The 22,329-nt window shown below is 44.4% G+C and overlaps 1 protein-coding gene across 12 annotated transcripts in view; it reads left to right on the top strand.

The window, feature by feature from the left end:
* Positions 1-22,329, top strand: part of PPFIBP2 (PPFIA binding protein 2) — a 158,733-nt gene that overhangs the window by 87,149 nt on the left and 49,255 nt on the right. For 11 of the 12 annotated variants that reach the window (XM_027563177.1, XM_027563181.1, XM_027563178.1 and 8 more), the window contains 3 exons: positions 672-764; positions 4,917-5,030; positions 16,508-16,639. In XM_027563177.1, coding sequence (XP_027418978.1) covers positions 672-764; positions 4,917-5,030; positions 16,508-16,639 — 339 coding nt within the window. Of the gene's footprint in view, positions 1-671; positions 765-4,916; positions 5,031-12,311; positions 12,434-16,507; positions 16,640-22,329 lie in introns of those variants that run through there. The other variant, XM_027563188.1, reaches the window with a different exon arrangement.

A 22,329-nucleotide genomic window follows, 5' to 3' on the forward strand; every position in this document is an offset into this window, starting at 1 on the left:
TCAGGATGTTTCATCTTGGCTTACTCTTCTCAGCTCTAGCACTGCAGCAACTCCATGTGCTACCCTGGCTGTCACAGCCCTTATTGAGGGGTGGGATTGTCCATTCCCAGAAGGGAACATGTGAGTGGATGAAGAGCCTTGCAGTTGACATCCCTCATCCTTCATGCTCTCTGCAATGTTCAGGATGGATCTGCATGCTGTAAGGTGTGTCTCGGCTTTGGAGAACCCTGGCAGGAGAGTCAGGAGAGGAGGTCTGTTCCGGAGTTGTTCCCATATGGTTCCTTGGTGAATGGTATTAGCTTACTGGTCTCCTCAAAGAGGCAGACCCTTATTGCTGTTGGTGCAGCTGGCAGGCTGTGCCTCCAACCAAGCCAGACCCAACACGCCCAGTCATGTCAAGCACCGCCGAGTCTGGAGTTCATGAAAGCCTCTCTAGCCAAAGGTGAGGTCATCCAGGGGGTGGTTTTGCCAACTTTCATGGCACACCTATCGCTGGCATCTAGTCTGGTCCTCGTTGAAGTGGTTTCGACATCTTGTGGTTTCCTGTTGAGGTGGGTTGTTTTGCATAGATAATCAGTGAAACTGTCTTCACCAGTTGCATACATCATTTGGAAGTTGGTAAGATGTTTTGCCAGCCTTTTAAGTGTGTATTTTTTCCTTTTCCCCTTTAGTCCCAGGTAAATCACCACAGTGCTGCCGGTAGTGAAACGTATCAGGAACGCTTAGCACGCCTAGAAGGAGATAAGGAGTCCCTCATATTACAGGTGAGTCCTTTCTGGTGGGAATCACTTTGTTCTGTTACCTCCAACTCCTGCATTGCAGTAGCTGCTTTAAGTGGGAGGGAAGTACTAAGGGTTTTCTCTGTGGGGTATCTCCTGTTCCCAGAGTGTATGTTTCTCAAAAGACTTTTCCTGAAACAAAGCAGAAAGTAACTGGGGACACAGTTTAACTCTGACCTTGGCTTTGGGAGGCTGTGAATGGATTCATTTATTTATCACAGACGGGGAGGCCTGGCGTGCTGCGATTCAGGGGGTCGCAAAGAGTCGGACACGACTGAGTGACTGATCTGATCTGATCTGATCTGATGAGAGTACTTGCCTCTATGCACTGGAAGCTCTATGACCAGGCTGATTAAATGGGGCCCTGTCCTCCAGGAGTCTTGCAAAGGAGATAAGATGTGTCTCCATGGCATTAGTAAAATAAAGCCTCTTTAAAAGCCCAAGGATGGATGTGTACAGGATCAGTCTCAACTCATCTGAAGTTGGATCCAAACTGATCACTTTGAGCCCAACCCCCCTGGAGCTGTTAACATGGGTTAATAAGCCTTTGGTGACTCTCTTACTTTGAAGAAAAGTGAAAGTGAAAGTCACTCAGTCATGCCTGACTCTTTGCAACCCTATGAACTATAGTCCGTGGAATTCTCCAGGCCAGAATACTGGAGTGGGTAGATGTTCCCTTCTCCAGGGGATCCTCCCAACCCAGGGATAGAACCCAGGTCTCCCGAATTGCAGGCGGATTCTTTACTTTGAAGAAAGGAACTACACAACTTTTCAGAAACAGAGTCAAAGATAGTTTCGGGTCTGAAAACTTGCTTCGCATTCTGAAAAGCTGAGTGCTGTTCACGCATCAGACACTGTGACTGATGATTTGGAGAATAATAAGACTAATATCCTAATCCCAGCTCCTAAAAAGCTTGGAGGGTGGTGGTTAAGACTGATAGTGGAACAGAAGGGAGGAGGCAGGTGTAGGATTCTGGGCCTCTCCCTAGACTGTGGGCCTTAGCTTAGAGTTCGTACTAGTGTTTAGAGGCTACAGTATGTTTGGCTTTTTCCCTTCTATTTTACCTTATTTCTTTATTCATTTCACTTTATTTTATGAATGGAAGTATTGATAGAATATACGATTATTTTAGAAACTTTGGGACATCAAAAAGAATTTAACACGTTGGCTTTTTCTTCCAATCTTTTTATTTCTCCTGTCCCCCTATTTTAAAAAATTAAGCTCAGGCCAAATATACAACTACACAATTTTGCATCCAAGGATTTTTTTTCTTCACTTCATTGATTTGTTTATTAAAAAGTATTTGCATGCCCACAACTCAGTAGACACTGGTTTTAGGTGCTGGGGAGGTAGCTGTGAAGAATATAGACAAAGTCCTTGTCTCGAGCTTCCATGCACGTGTGTGTGTGTATGTGTTCACAATATATTTCCGGTGATGATAAATACCATGGAAGAAAATAAAGAAGGATAAGGACTGTGTAGTCAGGGAAGACTTCCCTGAGAGGAGGAGACCTAAGGAACTGGGGAGGGAGCCCCATGGAGACTGGGAGAAGCACATTCCAGGCAGAGGAGGTGGTCTATCCCGTGCACACCCTGAGGTGGGAGTGATCTTGGTGTGTGCGAAGAACAGGAAGGGCCTGTGTGGCTGGAGCTGGTGACCATGAAGAAGCCTGGGAAATGCCTTCAGAGAGGTAGCTGGGGCCAGCTTATATAGAGCGTAGAGTGCAGATGTTTTGAGGGGTGTGTAATTTTAACCTCCATCCCAATGACATGACTAATGAAAGTGTCCAATTTAGAATTTTGCTACAAACAGCATGAAATTGCAAGCTATTGAACCAGGAACCTTCATGGCTGAAATAAGACATTCCTATTTAGAGTACCTAGAGAAGGAAATGGTAATCCAATTCAGTATTCTTGCCTGGAAAATCCCACGGCCAGGAGGAGCCTGGCGGGCTTCATAGGGTTACAAGAGAGTCAGACACGACTTAGCAACTAAACAACCACAGCGGTTTAGAGGACTACAGTTTAACACAGAAGTACTCTCGTTGATAGTTTTAAAATCCCAAATTCTTGAATAATCCTTATTAAAATAATTCTAGCATAGTCGGGAAGCTGCTTACAAGAAAAGTCAGAAGTGGATTGTTGTTGTTCAGTCCCTAAGTTGTGTCCAACTCTTTGTGACCCCATGGACTGTAGGGTGTCAGGTTCCTTCTGGCCATTGTAGTGGTTTCTATCCCTCCAGGAGCTTGTGGACAGGCTGTCAGAGTTGCTCTTACGTGCTCACCCCTGTCTCTAGAGGCTCCATGGAAGGGGCATGACCCCCAGCATGGGAGAGCCTTGCTTAATTCACAAGGCAGCTCAGCCAGACCCAACTCATTGGAGCCCTTGGTCCAGAACGTTCTCCTGGGTTTACCTGCAGAAGAACAAGGGGAATCAGACAGGACAAAATTTGCTGCCTCCAGAATTAAAAGCAAATAAAACCGAAGTCTTTTATTAATATATCTTCATTAGAATGTACCTTCTGAATGCAAGGATTGTCGTCATTTTTTTTTCCCCTTCTTCTTCTTTTATATCCCCTCAGTTTCTAAAATTATTTCTAGCATGTAGTAGGGGCTCAAAAAATATTTTTCTTGAATAAAGGTCACATTTAGAATCTACATATTTCGTCCCAATTTTCTACACCTTTCCGTTCATAACTTAGACTGAATATTCATGTTCAGAGTATTTGTAGCCCTGTGTATCTTGAGTCATATGAGTAGTTGGCCTATAAGCTATAGGAGGCCAGAGACCATGCATTGTTCTTCTGGGTACCCCAGTGCATGACCCCACAGTTGGTACAGACTCTTTAGGTGTCAGTCTTCACAGTCAGATTAATCACAGCATATCCTTCCCAAACAGAAACTCTGGGACCCAAGGAGCAAAGGCCACCCCTGGAATGCTACTGTTTTGAAAGTAGAGTAAGTAGTTGGAAAGGCCCAGACTGCTGATCACGTTAGGCAGCAAGGATAATGTGCCATTTTGGGATTATAATCGAAATGTTAGCACACCATGCATCAGCTCCAGGAATGTTTCAGTGATTCATTAATCACTTAGGAACATAAAAATGAAAGACTTAAAGCAGCCATATTCATTAAGATTAGTTCCTCTGTAAAAGGGAGCCTTATAATTCATAAATTTTGTCTAAACACTCATAAAGGAATTCACACTAAGGCTCATGCTCCAGCTATCTTTCCTTTACAGACTGAGAAATAATTTACCATCATGTATATGTAAATAGCGATGAGTCAACCATTGGTTAAAAACAAGAAGGCTATAGAGGATTTCAGTTTACCAGTACTTGATTTCTTTATTTTGGCAGAGGTTTCTCAGGCGCTTTCTTCCTCTTTCTGCTCTGAGTCACCTTTTAATAACAAACAAGGAAAAGGGTCCTGAGGCTGTTTGCTGATAGAAAAGGCTATGAAAATCCTCTCAATCTGTATTTCGGGTGCAGTTTAAATGACTTATTGTAAATGGATTTTTATGAACTAACAATTCTAATAGACAGTCTCACTGTTCTTCAGAAAGACAGTTGTTTTCCTGCCACTGTCTATGCAGTGTGGCTTGTATATATTTATGACTTAGAGTCATGTTTTGGCCTGTGAAGCGCAAAAACCTCTCTGCAGCCAAGTGTTGTCAGTGCTAATACATGCCCTTTACATCCCACATTCCTTAATTGCTTCAGAAGCCTTGCCTGATAGGTGAGCGGTCCTCACACCCTGATGAGAGGGGGAAGGTCATTGGCTCATCTGCACAGAAGTTTGGATTGTGCTTCCACGTGAAGTGGCAGAAGCCCTGGCAAGCCAGCCGAGAGAGCCCTTGGAGGCACAGGGAGCCAGAGTCTAGCCTGGAGGCCACTCTTGTGGCTGCTGGGTGTTTTCCCCCTGAGTCTGTCAAGAGCCGGAAATGTGACCGACCTTGTCAGGGTGGTGGCTGAGACTTCCCGGCCAGGTAAGAAAATAACCTGGGTTTCCTTCATCTAGGACATTTCCACCACCTGCCACCCGCCAAAAAGAACGGTCATTCTTCTCGCATCCAGAGTCAGTGGTGTGTGGGGAGCCAGTCCTGATCTTCAACCTGTGCTTTATCTCTTGGGACAGGTGAGTGTCCTCACAGACCAAGTGGAAGCCCAGGGAGAGAAGATTCGGGACCTGGAAGTGTGTCTGGAAGGGCACCAGGTGAAACTCAATGCTGCCGAAGAGATGCTTCAGCAGGTACGGGCGGGTGAGGCCCAGGGCCTTGGGTCCTGCCGCTGCTCGTGTGGGTGAGCCCCTTTCTGGGTCCAGCTTGAAGAGCTCCCTGCTTCCTTTCCAGTCCTGCCCGCAGGGACGGTTGGACGCCCAGCTTGCGGTGTTTACACAGCAGGTGAAACCAGAGGGGGAGGGCGGGGAAGGGCAGGCCTGAGAGGAATAACCTGTCGGGCTGGTTCCACAGATCCCCAAGGTACTTTCTCCAGGCCTGGTTTAGTGAGGAGCTCTCGGCTGGCAATTCCCCCTCATCTTATCACGCCAACCACATGGGACACGTTGGCTAACTCCTCGTGACCAAGTAGCCCACGGTCCTGGCACAGCCCTGCTACCGCCTTTGCCCTATGAGTGGCATCTGGGGTTTCTGAAAGTCAGTGAGCTTATTTTGCGCCTCTTTCCACCCTCACTCTTCCCCTACTTGCTCTGTGTGCCTTTCTTTGATAAAATTGATCACATTATTACATAAATAATATTTGAATATAGTTTAATATGTATCAAAATGAAAAAAAAAATTAGCTGTTCTTTTACCATTCAAAAAGATCTCTTAAATGTCTTCTTGTTTCTCATTGGTCCTTTTAGCTATGTGTACATATGATATACAAAACATATTTGTACCAGAGATATGATTTAGTTCTCAGATTTTCTATGCTTAACATCATAGAGGGAGTGTTTTTTTTTTTCCCATTTTTAAATGTTGCTGTTGTTGTCTTTACTATCACTTAAAGATTTTTTTTTGGTAAAAATATTATAGTTAATTGACTTCCTGAACAATCTGACCCCATTGTAAATAATGAGCAACAATTTTTAGGAAGAGGTGTTGAATTTTTGTCAAGTGTTTTTAGAATCTGTTGAGATGCTAATTAGAAGTTGTATTTTATGAACTAATGTGATATATCTAGTTAATAGGTTTCCTTAACTTGCATTATTTTTGCATTTCAGTTATTTTGAAAAATAAACCATTACTGAAGTTTATGTGTGTATACTTTGTAGCTCTTGGTATAGTACCTGGCACATAAAATGTGCTCACTAGTTATTTAAAGAATGAAAGTCTTTATTTTAAAATGAGTGGGTTCAATTAGAGGACTGCTTATAATCCTTTCCCCCAAGTTCTAACTTTTTTTTTTACTGGTCAGCATAAAATTCAAATTATTTCTCTACAGAATAGTAATGAACACAGGCTTTGACTATAACGTCTGGTCTTATTTCCCAGGTATTAGCTTTGAGTGCATTTGAGGAACTTTAAAAAAAAAAAAAATCAGTATTTTTATGCAAATGTCTTTGTAGAAACTAGTTCCAACAGCTCTGAAACTGTTTTTAGTTTATCCTTTCACTGCTGATTAATAAGTTACCATGTTCTTGGCTTCATTTGATTTTCTGTTTAAATTGTGTGCCATTTCTCTTGCTCATCATATTCCCTGGAAATCTGAATAGCAATAGGAGTTCTTTTTATTTTTAAAAGTTGAATCTTCCTTTTGAAGACTCAGGAAAAAAAAAAATAGCCTGGTGGAAAAATCTCAAATAGCAGAAAAGCGTTTTCACAGGAGTGCATGGGACAACCCACGAGATTATATTTTCAAGAAGGCAGAAGGTGCACTTCTGGGACGAGCACCAGGGAGGAAGATGACGGAATGCTGTTAAAAAAAAAAAAAAAAAAAAGAACCTAGACAGACGTAGACCAGGAAAACTTGCGTGTGGAAAGGAACGTGTCAGAAAAATGGCAAAAGGCTGATGCTTCAGGAAAGTTGTGCCTGGTGAGCAACCAGTCACATAATCAGAGGTCACAACATGGTCCATTGTGGTACCTGAGCTCTCTGACCACCGTCCTTCTGCTCTTCCAGGGCCCCCCTACGCCCCTCTCATGACAACGTTTCTGCTTCCTTGTTGAGTCTCTGTACCAAGAAGTTCAATGTTGGCTACCAGCCCCACCTCAGGGAGGTTGCCTTGTCCTCCTAAGCATTATCCCATAGACTGGATTTTAGATGTTTAAAAAAAATTGTTGTTTTTCATTTTTGGCTGTGCTGGGTCTTCATTGGTGCACAAGGGCTTTCTCTGGTTGCAGCGAACAGAGGCTACTCACTAGCTGTGGTGCTCAGGCTCTGCGTGCTGGTCGCCTCTCTTGTTGCACAGCACAGGCTCTAGGGCGCAGACTCAGTAGTTGTGGTGCACGGGCTTAGTTGCCCTGTGGCATGTGGAATCTTCCCAGACCAGGGATCAAACCCTTGTCCCCTGCATTAGCAGGCAGATTCTTATCCACTGGACCACCAGAGAAGTTCGGATTCTAGACTTTTTAAAAAACTTGTAAGTTCAACTACCCCTTTCATCGTGTTTATATTCTAAATCTTCTTTCTTGTGTGCTGTGGGTGAGGTGGCAGTCATGTGGTTTGCATGTACCATAGGTGGATGTCTTGGCTTGGTAGATTTTAGAGGGTAGTAGGTCTTATTTGCTCCCTTAGGGCTGAAAGATCTTCCTGAACTTAACCAAGTTATTTTTACGCCCATAACTTTGACCATGTTCTCTCAGCCTTTAAGGGTAAAATGAAAGCAGTGTGCTACTGCACTCCTCTCCTGGAGGATTCTGAGTTCAGTTCTTATGGGGCCTCTGAGGCACCGCTCCCACTCATGTTTGCTGGGCTTGGTGGTGCCTGAACTGGAGATGGTTGGGTTGCCAGCTCTAAGTCCCACATTGAATGTTCTGCATGTGCTAATGCTTCTCGGAAATCTGCTTGATGCTGTTTGAAAAGATGCTAATTCTTGCACCACAGTGCTGATGTAATGCCATCTATAGCTTGGAGTGTGTACATAAGTGTCCTCTTAATTGGGGACAGGCAGAGACTTGCTTGATCTGACTGTGATATCTTGGGCCCCGGGCTCATGGTAGAAGCAGGCATGACTCATGTCATTGAGGCAGAAAATGGACACAAACAATTGCTTCTTTCTGCCAGCCCTCAAGACCAATCTTGCCTGAGCCAACCTGGCCTCTTGTTAAAGGCCCAGGAGCTCTGAAGGAGCATGGGGCTGCTGACTGCACAGGGACACTGCTTCCCTTGGGGATGCGTTCCTAGCAGCCCTGCCCTTTGCACACATCCTGTCTGAAGTGGCAGCTGACCGCCCATGGATGCCCAGTATTGCTAGATATTCTAGTTTTCACAAGAAGCTGGGAATTCACATATAAGGATTTAAAGATTGGTCTTTCTATTTTAACATCTTACCGACCAGAGATATATTAATATGTCTTTTGTTACCTGAATGCTATTGACTCGAGTGTTTCAATATTATTCACTAACATAACAAATCAGCTGCAACAGGTATTAGTGTCTGTAAAAATTCCCAATAATGTGTTAAAAAAAAAATTGGCAACCAATTTAATGGCAACCAATGGGAAAAAGAAAAAAAGTTTGAAACACACAATATTTACCATCAGGCTAAACCTGGCCCATGGACCTCTGATCTTGATTCCAGACTTGGCCCCTTGGGCCAGCTGGAAGACCACTGTTGAGGCAGGGTAGACTTAAGGAAACTCATACTCAACCACTTAACCCAAACCCCGTGCATCCATGGGCTCCAAACCCCACTGTGCTGTCTCTCCCCACAACTGTTCTCCTGACCAATGTCAGCTTCCCTCCAGGACCCCAAGAGAGAGGAAGTTAGTTTCACACCCGACTTGTGAGCCAAGGACCCCTCAGCCTGGTTTGGCCTGCCCCCTCTCCTAAGTGCTGATCTCTTTGTTGTTCAGTCACTAAGTTGTGTCTAGTTCCTTATGACCCCATAAACTGCAGCATGCCAGGCTTCCTTGTCCTTTATTATCTCCCAGAGTTTCCTCAAACTCACGTCCATTGAGTCGCTGATGCCATCCAATCATCTCATCCTCTGTTATCCCCTTCTCCTGCGCTCAATCTTTCCTAGCATCAGGGTCTTTTCCAATGAGTCAGCTCTTCCCATCAGGTGGCCAAAGTATTGGAGCTTCAGCTTCAGCATCAGTCCTTCCAGTGAATATTCAGGGTTGATTTCCTTTAAGATTGACTAGTTTGATCTCCTTGCTGTCCAGAGACTCTCTCCAGCACCACAAATTGAAAGTATCAAATTTTCATCGCTCAACCTCCTTTATGGTCCAACTCACATCTATACATGACTACTGATGTCTTAGCTCTCATCTGTTTTCTTCTACACACTTAACCATCTGGTCTCCAGAAAGGGAGAGCATGAAGACCTATAGGGATAGACAGGTGAACCAGGACCAAACAGAATCAGCACAGAGACAGGGCTACGTGAGATACACATAGATTATGGATACGTTTGAGGGCAAAATACTTCTTATCTGTAGTCTGTTGCAGAACATAGGGTGGGAACAGAGCATCCATAAGTACCCCTTAGGACTGACTGTGGTAACACCTACTCTGGTATGGTCTCTGGCTCACTGAGCATGTCTAGATTCCCCAGGGAACCTTCCTCATTAGGAAGAGACATTTCCCAGGAAATGTACAAGTGGGTCTTGTACAACTGGTCTGAATATGGAGCCCACAGGGCTGAAATTTGCCCCTTGGTTCCTTAAGCAGGTCATGAAGTCCCTGGTGGCTTTTTCTAGAGCAGCCTCCGTTGGTTCTCTGGGAGGTTCCTCTGCCTCTGATTGCTGACCCTTCTCCAGAGGGTGATGATTTCAGGGAAGAAGCCAGTGCATTCAGTGGAGAAGAGCTTTCATACAGAGCTGGCAGCCAAAGGGAGTACTTTCCAGAGACTGGCCGTCAGCAGATGTAATCAATGTCAAGAACAGAAGCCATGTTTAGTGCCAAGAAGAAGAAAGGATAAGGAATCTGAGGTGGGAGGAGGAAAGGCTGCTGAGCTCCTTGGAAGACACAGTCCAGCTTTGGAGAAACTGGGAAGGACCCCTGGCTCTATTTCAGTCCTCCTACCTGACCTGGAGCTCCAGGCATCAGGTAACCTCATTTGTGTTGGCTGCCTTTTAGGTGAGGTGTGTGCTATGCTTAGTCACCTAGTCATGTCCAACTCTTTGCGACCCCACGGACTGTAGCCCTCCAGGCTCCCATGTCCATGGGGATTCTCCAGGCAAGAATACCGGAGTGGGTTGCCATGCAACTGATTTAAATCAAATTTAACCCAGGGATCGAACCCAGGTTTCCTGCAGGTGGGAATCTGCAGGCAGATTCTCTACCCTGTGAGCCACCAGGGAAGGTGACGGGTGGAGAATGACAAATGGAGGGGATTTGGAGTCTGCAGACATGACTTTGTACAGATTTAACACTTGAGATTGATCTGGATAAGTCAGTGAACCTATGTTCTTATTTATAGAGAATGAGGATGACAGTGTGGACTCTGTCCACCTCTTAGAGCTGTAGTACAGTTCTTCCAGTTTTGTAAAAACTGGACCATCGCATAACGGCCAGGAGAGTGCAGGACCTAGGCTCAGCTCCAGCCCCTGAGTCGAGTGAGGGACCAGTGTGCCCAGATGTGTGAACACAGCAAAGTGTCGTCAGCACCCAGTTCATAAATTCCTAAAGAGCACCTTAAGGAAGGTATTTCTGCCTCAGAAAGGACATTAAACAGAGCTATGCACATGCTCCTGTGGAACACAAATCTGTCCAGGGAGACAAGGGCACTTGAGTCATGAGTGAAGAAAACAGGGATTTGCCAGTTATTCCCTAAAACTCCCCATGGGAGATTCATGAGGCAGATAACTGCTTTCCTCAGGTTTATCTCATTTGCTGTTGAATTTCCAGACCACAATGCGAAGTAGGTGCTTTGTCCCTTTTTACAGATAAAGTAGAGGGTCTGAGGTTCAGGGAGATGATTTAGTGGGGACTGAGTCAAATCCAGCTTGAGTACGAGCCCCTCTCCCTGAAAGAGACTTCCCGGCAAGGCCTCGGCCTCTTACCTCAAAGGGCAAAGGGACACATTTTTCCTTTCAAGTCTTTCTGTGGCCCATACTCTCATTCTGGTTTCAGGTTGCCAGTCTGGCTACAGCCCTCCATCATTGGCCAGTAACTCCCTGGGTCAGGTTCCACACTTAAAGATGGAGGTAATTGCTTCAAGATGTGGCCCTTTAAGGAGAGCCTAGTTGAAAGGCAAGCTCTTTTTATCAGCCCCACTCAGACTCTGAGCTTTGGAAAAAGGAAATGACCGTTTGCTCTGAGAGGGAAGCTTTTTTTTTTTTTTCATCTCCAAGAAGGGAGATGTATTTGCCCTTCTGGAAGAGATTACTGATTGTGGTGAAGTGAGGGGGGTGGGTGATAATTTTATTTATTGGTTTTCTTCCTAAAGTTTCATTATCCAGTTTCATGGCCCTTCATAGAAAGAAACACAAACCACCCTCGTCTCATACCACCCTCTATTTATCCCCTGCCTTCTCTCATTTATACAGGCAGCCTTGAAACAATCAGAACAGACGTTATGAAACCGTTGCCTCTCATCTCCAGCCCCCTGCCTGCTCATACTGCCCCCACCCCCACACATTATAGTAGCTGTGTGATTGGGATAGATCCCAGCAGGATCCCACCCCGTGGGGCTGAGTAGGTGCCCAACCTTCTAGACAAAGAGGCTGAATCCAGAAATCACTCCAGTCTTGGGGATGGGCGCTCAGGATCCAAGAATGTCATTCTTAAAGGATAACCAGGATAAAAGAAGCTAGCAAATGACAGGAAAAAGAAAAAAAGAAAGGTCAGGGGAATGGAAAGGGAGGATGGGGTTATACTGATGAGAGGATTCAGGGTGAGTCAGTGAGTTGAGAGCTGAGAAGTGGAAGTGTGGGCATTGGTCCCCGGAGCCAGGACAGTTTCTGTGTTCTGCCCGCTGAAGGCAGAGGCCACGTTACAGGCATGCAGATTCTTGAAAAGTAACAGGAAGATGAGGAAGAGGCGGCAAGAGTAGATTATTCTGTTCAGGGCTTGGCTGAGAGGGGAAGAAGGGACTGGAGAGAGAAAGAGAGCTAGTGTTCACACTCACACCACACACAGAGTATGCCTGCCCAGTCCAAGAGCTAGGGAGCTGATGGTGGTCGCTGGAGGGGAAGGAGGTCAAGAGGGAAGGTTCTTTCAAATGTCAGAAATTTGATCATGTTTATAGCCTGAGGGATGGAAGCTGATGGTGAGGGAGAGATTAAATGCCTGTCAGATCGCATGATTAATGGCCCTACCCTAGAGTAGCCCAGACTTGGTGGGAACTTCCTCTAAGGCAGTACAGAGGTGAGGGAGGGCCCAGGTCCCTGTGAGCAGGCTTCACTCTGCTCTACCAGCTAGAGGGAGAAACAGGACTAGGACTCAGAACAAAGCCCAGCGCTACTACTGATTAACCAGGGAGTAACCTGAGTCTTCATTCAAGCTGAGTGAGGATGGCGTGGAGGACTGTTCAGCCACAGGAAGGTGGGTCAGGTGGGGCAGTTCAGAAGAAAACTCTGGAATCTATGTATCTTTTAACATATGCTTTTACTGTGCAACCTGAAGACTTACTGGGCTCGGGAGCAGTTCTTTTTTTTTTTTTTTTTAATTGAAAGATGATTGCTTTACAGAATTTTGTTGTTTTCTGTCAAACTCGGGAACAGTTCTTAAGATGGTAGAACCTCACAGAGGTTCTGACGGTTGCATTCAGTCGTGTCAGGCTAGCCTCAGAAAGGAGGTGTGGGCTTGCTTTCTCTTAGACATGATTCAAGAGAGACAAATAAGGGATGATTCCAGGAAACTTTGAAACAGAAGGATGTAAGTTCAATGACTGATCAGATGATCTTTAAAAATCTTTTCAGTAAATATGAGGAGAGGTTATTTGAGGAGAAGAGGGGAATAGGGTGGGGTTTAGAGCTCAAAGAGAATGGAAAAGATTTGGAACAATCTCCGAAAGAAACCAGCCAGAGATGAATACAAGTTTTGCCAGGCAGTGTTGGAACATCAGCTGTAATTAGATAGAGTAAATTTGTGTGGAAACAAATTGGCATCATTAAGTGACTTTTACCAGCAGTTCTCAGGCCGTGGGGAGTAGAAACATAGGCAAAAGTCTTTGAGGTTTGGCACGGACTGGGCACTGGTGAAGCAAACACACTTCAGACCTAGGGGCAAGAATGAGTTGGAGGGAGAAATTTCTGGTGCAGAAATGGTACAATGGAAATGATAAGCCTTAAGGTATACGGCGGCTATGGAGGCAAATACTGCATAAAGGAAGTTGATAAACTAGGAAAATAGGGAGTTATTAAGTAACTGGTAGCCGCAGAAGTTGAAATTAAAGATGTTTTGAGTAAGTAAAAGTGCTAGTTGAAAGGTCAGAGGATTGTGGCTAGAGGAGAGAATTTCAGAGTTGAAGATTTTAGAAGCAAAACACATACATTCTGGATCAAGATGAGGGTCAGGTAGTAGATGGTAAAGAATCTGCCTGCAATGCAGGAGACCCAGGTTCAGTCCCTGGGTTGGGAAGATCTCCAGGAGAAAGGAATGGATACCCACTCCAGTATTCTTGCCTGGAGAATCCCATGGACAGAGGAGCCTGGTGGGCTGTAGTCCATGAGGTTGTAGAGAGTCGTACATGACTGGGTGACTAAGCACACACATGGGAACTAGGATAGTGGTCGTAGTACACGACAATGGCTGGAGACTGCTGGGCCTGGAGATGAGGAGGTGGAGCTGGGCTGGGATAAGACTGGCGAAGGCTGATTTTGAGTTCAGGGACTAGGATGGTACTTCTCAATATTAATGACAAAGACTGGGGTGATGATAATGAAAGGGGGAAGCACATGCTAATAGATGCAAGCTAGGAGATAGTAGGTAGAAGTTTTACTAACAGTAGGCTAAGTGAAATTAAGCAACTCCAGGTTTCTAATTAAGACGTTGGTGTGTCTAGTTGAAATGTCCACTTGGAAGGTTAGTATGACCAATCAGAGCCCTGGTATTATCAATTGGAATGCTATTGGAACTTTAATGCAACCAATTTGAACATTATCTTTGTCAACTTTAACATTGGTATGACCAGTTACAACCTGGCAGTTAAAACAGCCAGAGGGATTCTGGCAATAAAGGAAGCAGAGTAGATTCTTATCTTCAAGAGAGATACCTTCTGAAGCTTTTTTGAATCCCACCTGTCTTGGTAGGATTGGGTCAAGATATTGTATATTGGGTCAATATCTAGGTCAGGATATTGTCTTATATCTTGACCACTAGACAATAGATGACTGCATAAATACCATCTTAAAAGACTCAAGTACTCCACAGGAGCTGTGTTTTTAACTCTCCTGTCCCTAGGCCTTGGCATCTGATAGTTGAACAAATGATTGAAGTCTCATGGAAGAAAATTTTCTCAGTTCTCAGCACTCCAAAGCAATTGTTACTATCCTATGGACTATGGATAGGATTATCCTATCCTATCCTGGAGTTCTAGAATCATCCCTTTTTCCTTTTGCACTCATTGTATTCAATTTGCACACATTGTACTCAATCTCTAGCTGTGAATAGAACTTTCAGTTCAGTTCAGTCGCTCAGTCATGTCTGACTCTTTGCGACCCCATGGACTGCAGCACACCAGGCATCCCTGTCCATCACCAACTCCCAGAGTTTACTCAAACTCATGTCCATCAGGTCGGTGATGCCATCCAACCATCTCATCCTCTGTCGTCCCCTTCTCCTGCCTTCAGTCTTTCCCATCATCAGGGTCTTTTCCAATGAGTCAGCTCTTCACATCAGGTGGCAAAAGTATTGGAGTTTCAGCTTCAGGATCAATCCTTCAATGAATCTTCAGGACTGATTTCCTTTAGGATGGACTGGTTGGATCTTCTTGCACTCCAAGGGACTCTCAAGAGTCTTCTCCAACACCCCAGTTCAAAAGCATCAATATAGATAATATTGATCACCAATAAAGAATAGAACTTTAGGGTCTGAGTTTTATGCCAAAAATCACTCTGGCTTCATCTTCTTTCCTTACCTGCTTTAATTTTTACAACTTATTTTTTAACTTGAATTGTCTATTTGCAGATTGCCTCAAGTAGATGAAAGGACCAATAAATCTTGGGCCTGTTTCTTCATCTTGAAATAGGGGTGATAATGTTGACTGCTTAGTCCCTGGGTGGGGGTTTATTGAGATAGTATATGTAAAGCACCCAGCAGTGTTGAGCACAGAGGAGGTACTCAGTGAATCTGTGTCCACCCACCCCTGCTCTCAACACTGGGCTCCCTTATCTGGCTAACTCCTCATGACCAAGCAGCCCCACCTTTGCCCTGTAAGCCATCTTCACATCTGGCTGGCTCAGGAAGAGCTGGCCTCCTCAGCCTAGTGAAAAGCTCATTTTGCTGAATTCTCTGGGTTCTAGATACTTACTCCCTCAGGTTAGCAAATGGACGGTTTGAAGCCTGGCTTTCAGCGATACTGACGGCCTTTGGCCTAGGAAATCATCTTGTCCAAGTTAAAATCTGTGTCTCATGTGGTTTGGTTTTATGAGTTGAAGACGGTTCAGAACACATGAAATTGTGGCTGTAGGGTCAGATTGTTGATATCACCATTCTTGTACTAGGGTTGGGTTGCTTAAGATGACACAGAAAGTTCAGACCATGGCAGGATGTCCTTTCCACCTGCTCACATCAGGGGTTACCTTCCTAGGGCCTCTGAGGACCATATCATAGTCTCCTTGCCCGGACTTGTGTGTCCAGTGTCTGTTGGGTGGCAGGATTTGGGATCTCGTGGAACATTGCCTTTTTGCCCATGGAGAAATGTTACCCCTGGACGACGGGACGTCCGCCTGGCTTTTGAGATCCTTCATAATTCCTAGTAGTGCTGAGCAGGTGTTTCACCTATCACCTTTGTTTCTCATCTTATTTATGCTTATTAAGTGCATTAATGGCAGGTTGTTGTCTGCTACTATTTTAGGCTTGGCAGGACTACTGGGAAAGATACATATCACAGAAGATTATACTATAACTATTCAGTAAATAATAACCGAATATCTGCTTTATGTCCTAGCTCCCTTCTAGGTTCATTGCAGTGAGGTCTTACAGTGAGATGTGTGGAAGACTGGGCTGAATATTGAACTAAGCCCAGGAGATGATATGGAGACTTTGGTTTTGAAACATATATTATTAACATTAGCTTGTTTTTTGTTTGTTTATTTTGGTGCAGAGAATCTGCTGCCTTTGCTTTAAAAATAGACATGGAGAAATTTTGTTCTCTGAGCCAACCCATCTATTTTTCTCTAACCTGGAAATAATGAATAATGGTTTCTATGGACAAATGTGTTTTCTTGAGAAACGTAGCTCACATTGACTCTCAGAGCACAGAGGATAGGATCAGGAACTGTGCAATCCCTGAGTGACCCACCATCAACACAGGCCTGTCCCAGAGAGAAGTGTGACTCACATGTAACAGTTTCAATGTACAATGTAGAGACTGCCTTAAGTGCTATGAATGGAATTACAGTTGTTCCTACTGCCATGGAGGTTTATGATTTTGAGATCTGTTTTTGCCTGCAGGAGCTACTAAGTCGTACATCTCTTGAGACCCAGAAGCTCAATTTGATGACCGAAGTGTCTGAGCTGAAGCTCAAGCTGGTGGGCATGGAGAAGGAACAGAAAGAGCAGGAGGAGAAGCAGAAAAAAGCAGAGGTGAGTGCGATAAACCACATTCTGGGGAGGACCCATACTACCCTAAACTCAGATCAGGGGAAGCTATCCTAGTGTGGCCTCCCAACTCAGATCAGGGGAAGCTATCCTAGTGTGGCCTCAGGCCATCTGGTCAACCCCACGCCTGACAGCCACTGAGTGCCAGAAACATCTATACATCAGAGACCCAGTGATCTGTTAATACCAAGTTATCGGGTTTTGCTGTGGCTGCAGATTTCAGCAGTGCCCAAACCACCCCATTTTGGCTCTAGGTTTTATCCTCCCTCAGGCTGCTGGCAAGGATGGAAAGGAGCAGACAAGACTCAGAGGGACACAAGAGGTCTCCTGCGAGAGATGACCATGTGCTGGGATGGCCACTGTCATTGTTCATGGAGCCTGGAGACATTCTTTAATATGCATTTCAGTGACCCAGTTGTGGCCCATAGATTTTGTGTTTCTTTTCTCCTGATGGCTCCTGTGGGTGAGCCTGTAAACAGGCTTTCTCTTAGAGAATGTTTTCCTGTGACTTGTTTTGGTTTATGTTTTCTCAGGCTTCATACGCCATTGACTGGAGCATGCCAGATAGTTTTTTTTTTTTTTGATAAATGTTTTGAATAAAGTTCAGGCTCAGCTCAGAACAGTCTGCTTTAACTTAATATAACCACCTTCTGTGTGTTTCTACCCACAAGCCTCTCCTTTTGTATACTGTGCATTCTGAGATGTGGCATTGTGAGATGTGACAAGAAGAGCAGCCTTTAGGGTTAGAAATTCCTTGGCTCAATTAACTGACCTAACTGGTTAATACCTCTTTGAATTTCAGCAAGTTAACTACTTAATCTCTCTGAACTTCCATTTCTTTATCTGTAAAATGGGTAATTGTGTTATGAAATCAGAAAAAAAAATAACAAAAGTTAAGTCTCTATCGTATGATCTGGCATCCTTGCTTCCATTCAGGCATATCTAAAATCTAAAGATGGACATTGTTCCTTTCAATTAAGCACAAACATCATTGTCCTCTGAAACCTGGCACATTTGTGTTTACTGGGTAAATGCTGGCGATGGAGACACTGCTAATATGTGGGGCATATTCCTTGTGTTGCTTTTGAGAACATGCTTGTTAGTAAGAGGTATAGTTGCCAAAATAAAATTTATCTCCATTAAGCTGAGGACACCATCTTCCAGGGATTAAGAGTGCACGCTCTTGAATCAGATCTCTTGGCTGTAATCCAAGCTCAGCTACTCAGTAGCTCTGTGATCTTAGAAAAGTAATTGAACCCTGCCCCCGCAAACCTCTGTTTCTTCTTCTGTGAAATGGAGATTAGCAATACTTGCTATTTGCTCAGTTGTTCTGAGGAAGGAAGGACATCATGTGTATGTATAGTCCTTAGCATAGTGCTGGATAGCAAGCTTTTATTAGTTATTACTGATTGTGTTGTTGAGCATGCAAGAAATGGAAATGTAGACCTAGCTACATTATTGACCGACTGCAGAGTTCACACAGACTGAAAGCTTATCTGTGTGAAGTGTCAATTGAATAGACTATACTTCTTCAATGTTCAGAGAGAAGCAACTGGATTTTCTCCAGATGTAGAGTTCTTTTACCAATATTTCAAGACATGTGAATATACATTTAGGCTTAGGGGCGGAAGACTTAAAACCATAGAGATCAAAACCACGGAAAGAAGGAAGGAAAAGAAAGAGGGGGGACTATTAAGTCACACAACTGGAACAGTCTAGGGTTTTAAAAGCTGATCTCACTAGATCCAGTTGGCTTCACCATGTCATTAGAAATCAGGTTTAATGTCTCATTTGGTTCTGTTCCATCCTTGTTCTTGGCTTCCCAGATGGCTCAGTGGTAAAGAATCCACCTGCCAATGCATGAGGCATAAGAGATGCCAGTTAGATCCCTGGGTTAGGAAGATTGCCTGGAGAAGGAAATGGCAACCTGCTCTAGTGTTCTTGCCTGGAAAATTCTGTGGACAGAGGAGCCTGGTGGGCTACAGTCCATGGTGTCGCAAAGAGTCAGACATGAGCATGCACGCACCAGCCTTATTCTCAGGAAGGCTCTCCCACGTGTGACGAAGGTGGCCAGAGGTAGCCTTAGAGCCTACTATAGTGGCATAGTGCATAGAGAGATTCTCTCTTTCAAAGGTTCCCCAGGATTGCATCTCATTGGGCTAATTTGGCTCAAGTGCTTTGTTCTGAACCAGTCACTGTAGTGGGTGTGGGCCCACATATGGGTGTGTGTGCGTGAGCCTTAGAGTCAGTTCATGGCAGCAGAATGCTGGGTTAGCACTGAGCTGGATCAGTTCAGCTCCTTTTTGGATAAGGAAGGGGAGCCCCCACTTCTAGGCCGAGTACCACTAATGCAGTCATTTTACTGTTTGCTTTATTTTTTCTTTTCTGAAGGATTATTTTTCAGTCTGTGAGTTTTTGTTTTTGTTTTCCATTAGGCTGTTCATGTATGGGGCACCATAAGCCCTAAGCCCCTGGCCTCAGTTCTACCAGATAACAGCCCTTCCCAGCTGCTAGTACAAGCATTAGGTTTCCTTCCACGTGGAGGAATTTTTTAGGCTGTTGAAACTTGTGAAATTCAGCGACCAGCCCCCTGACCTGAAACAACTTTCTCATTCTTGTAATTGAACAGGATCTTTGCTGGTATGTTGAGACCCAACACTCCTGTCTGTAACTCTCTGGAGCATCTGAGGCTCAGAGCCATGCGGAGGACTGCTTAAGCTGCACTATTGTCCTGTGTGTGAAGGTGTTTGTTTTGTGTGAGATGTTTGGCCAGCTCAGGTCACTGAGGGCGTAGGAGCATGATTAAAGGGAATGTTGCTTCTCATCCTGTGCTGCTGCTGTTTTTCTAGTGAATGCACTTAGCTTAAGGTTCAGCTGATTGCTTACAGTTTGAAAGAGGCAAGACTTTTTTCTTTTTTTCTTTTGAGGTCTTTTGAGCCAGATCTGAACAAACTTTCTCTGTGTAGCTCAGGATTTATCCTAAGCCAGTATCCTGCTGCCCTATAGTCAGTATCAAAGTGATTACAAATATTCATATATAAACCCGAGGACTTTGAGGTGTAGGTTTCCTGTTAGACGAATACAATCCTGACAGCCAGCTCACTCAGGAGTCACTGGTGACCCTTGTGAGACATGGGTGAATACTGGGTTTCCTGTTTACTGTACCTTTTCTTCTGAGCCTTTTGCAGTGGTTCTGGGTCATTTCAGGGGACCCATGTTTGGGTCTGTTAGGTTTATGCCTGAAAAGTAGGATGATAGGAAAAGTGACCAGTGCGAAAAGTGATACCACATTTAGGAGGATGGGACATGAAAGAAAGTGATCCAGAGACAAAGGAAAACCTCTGGGTGGCGCACTTATCAAAGTCACAGCCCTTGGAGAGATCTTCCTTGGAGAAGGGCATCTGGCTTCCAGCACTGGGTATGCAGCGAGGCCTGCAGCTGCATCCCCTTCTGCGTGTAGTACCAAAGCAGCCTTCCAAAAGGGGACCAGGGGCCTGGCGTGTGCTGGGAAATGGAGTCAGCCCGATGGGTCAGGAATATCTCAAAGAGAACCAGAAGCAGTCTCTAGGATTTCCTGGCAGAAAATGGAATGTCTTGTAGCCCAGATGCTGTTGTCATGCTTACTTTCTTCCTATGGGTGGGACTTTGGAAAGGAAGGGTTCTGATTTCTGAACTGGGGCAATCAGAATGATGGACTTGGAGTACAGAGCACAGGCTGGGATCATTGTGTTTGCTCTGAGAGGTGCTAGCCTGACTTAGGAAAGTTTTACTATTCTTGTTTTTATTTTCTGTATTTTATTTTATTTACTCATTTTTATTTGTATAGGAATTATACTCCAACAACTCACATAAGTTAGTTCAGAAAGGTAACGCAGCAAAATCTCCTCTTCCATGGCCTTTCCCCGGCCAGCAGGCAGGTGCCAGTGTTGTCAGTTTGTTTTGTATGCTTCAGAGTTATCCTATGTATGGATGAGCAAATTTAGGTGGATTAATTATTTTCCTCATTTTTGCACAGATACACATTACTTTAGATCTTTCTCTTTTTTAATGAGCAGTCAGAGTTTGTTTCATATCAAGCACATTAAATTTTTTTTTCCTCATTTGTATTTATGTTTATATATTATTTCACTCTCTACCCTCATTTAGCCATTTCTCTCTTTTTGGGTGGACATTTGTTTCCAAGTGTTTGCTCTTATAAGTAATGCAGTTGTGAATAAATTTGTAAATGTGTGAAGATATTGAAGTGAAATTGAAGGGTCAAAGGGTACATGCATTTGACCTTTTGACAGGTGTGGAGGTGGTATTCCCACCCTGATGTGTCAGAGTGCCAGGATGGTCCTAAACTGAGCATGAAGTAAGAGGGAGAAAAACAGCTAAGTAAAACTGTGAACAAGTTTAACAGGTAGGGTAGCATAGGAAAGACTGATTATGGGAGCTGCCCAGTAGTCTCACACAGAAAAGTGCCATTAAAAAAAAGAAATTTGATGGTTAGCAAAGCAGGAGGAATAAATAAAATGAGCTGAGATTACAGAACAGTGATTAGAACCTCATAAATGTCACCTGGACTTCATGACATGAGGCCTGAGAACGGAAACACTGAGACAAAAGGCTCCACCGAATGGGAGAGAGACAGACCTGTTGAGAGAAGAGATGGGCTGGCTCTGAAAGTAAGGATTTTAAAGTACACTGAAGTGGCAGGCCTGAGGATGCACACACTGGAGAGCAGCACTGCCACATGGATAGGAGGTTGAGAGGAGAGTGTTCAGAATTGCTGGGCTGCACCACGTGGTTACAGGAAGCAGAGGAGGAAAATGGGTGCACTCCTAATACAGATCCCCAGCCTGATGGAGGCAGACAAAGGACAGGAATGGGAGGGAGTGGCAATTTGGAGAGTTCCTAAAAAGACTACTCCAGGCTTCCCTAGTGGTTCAGACAGTAAAGAATCTGCCTGCAATGCAGGACAACCACATTCAGTCTCTAGGTTGGGAAGATTCCCTGGAGAAAGGAATGGCGATGCACTCCAGCATTCTTGCTTGGGAAATCTCCTGAACAGAGGAGCCTGGCGGGCTACAGTCCACAGGGTTTCAAAGAGTCGGACACGACTGAGCGACTCACGCTTTTACTTTCAAAAGATTCCTTCAGCTAAACACCTAAGTATCGAAAGGCTGCTTTTTGTTTTTGTTTCTTCCCTACCCTCTTGTTTTTAGTTTCTGCCCTGAATGTAGATAAACCAGGAAAACTCCCACTCTGGCTCTAAAGCTAAAGCAAAGCTAGAAACTAGTTTATGAAGTAGAAGTGAAGAGTATCTTGGGAGTGAGTGGCCATTGCTATTTTGAGAATTCATGACAGTGGAGGAGGGGAAACTCACCATAGACTGCCATGCACTGTAGACTTTGGTAAAGCTTACCTTTGAAAGTTCAGACAAAGAAGAGATGACTCAAAAATATTGAACTACTTAGAAATATAATTATTTCTGACTATGTAACCTCACAAATAATACCAATAAAAAGGAGAAGCTTAGAGATACCTGAAAGAAACTATAGTTTTCAAAGGGGCTTGTACCAAAGGTCGAAAAGACAAATGAAAGTGCACCTGTATGAACAGTAATCAGGAAGGGCAAACCCCACTCAAAGGGCCAGTGCCTAGGGCGATAGGGAGGTTTCCCTTTAAAGTCA

This window comes from Bos indicus x Bos taurus, chromosome 15 (genome assembly GCF_003369695.1).
Source record: "Bos indicus x Bos taurus breed Angus x Brahman F1 hybrid chromosome 15, Bos_hybrid_MaternalHap_v2.0, whole genome shotgun sequence".
Classification (NCBI taxonomy): Eukaryota; Metazoa; Chordata; class Mammalia; order Artiodactyla; family Bovidae; genus Bos; species Bos indicus x Bos taurus.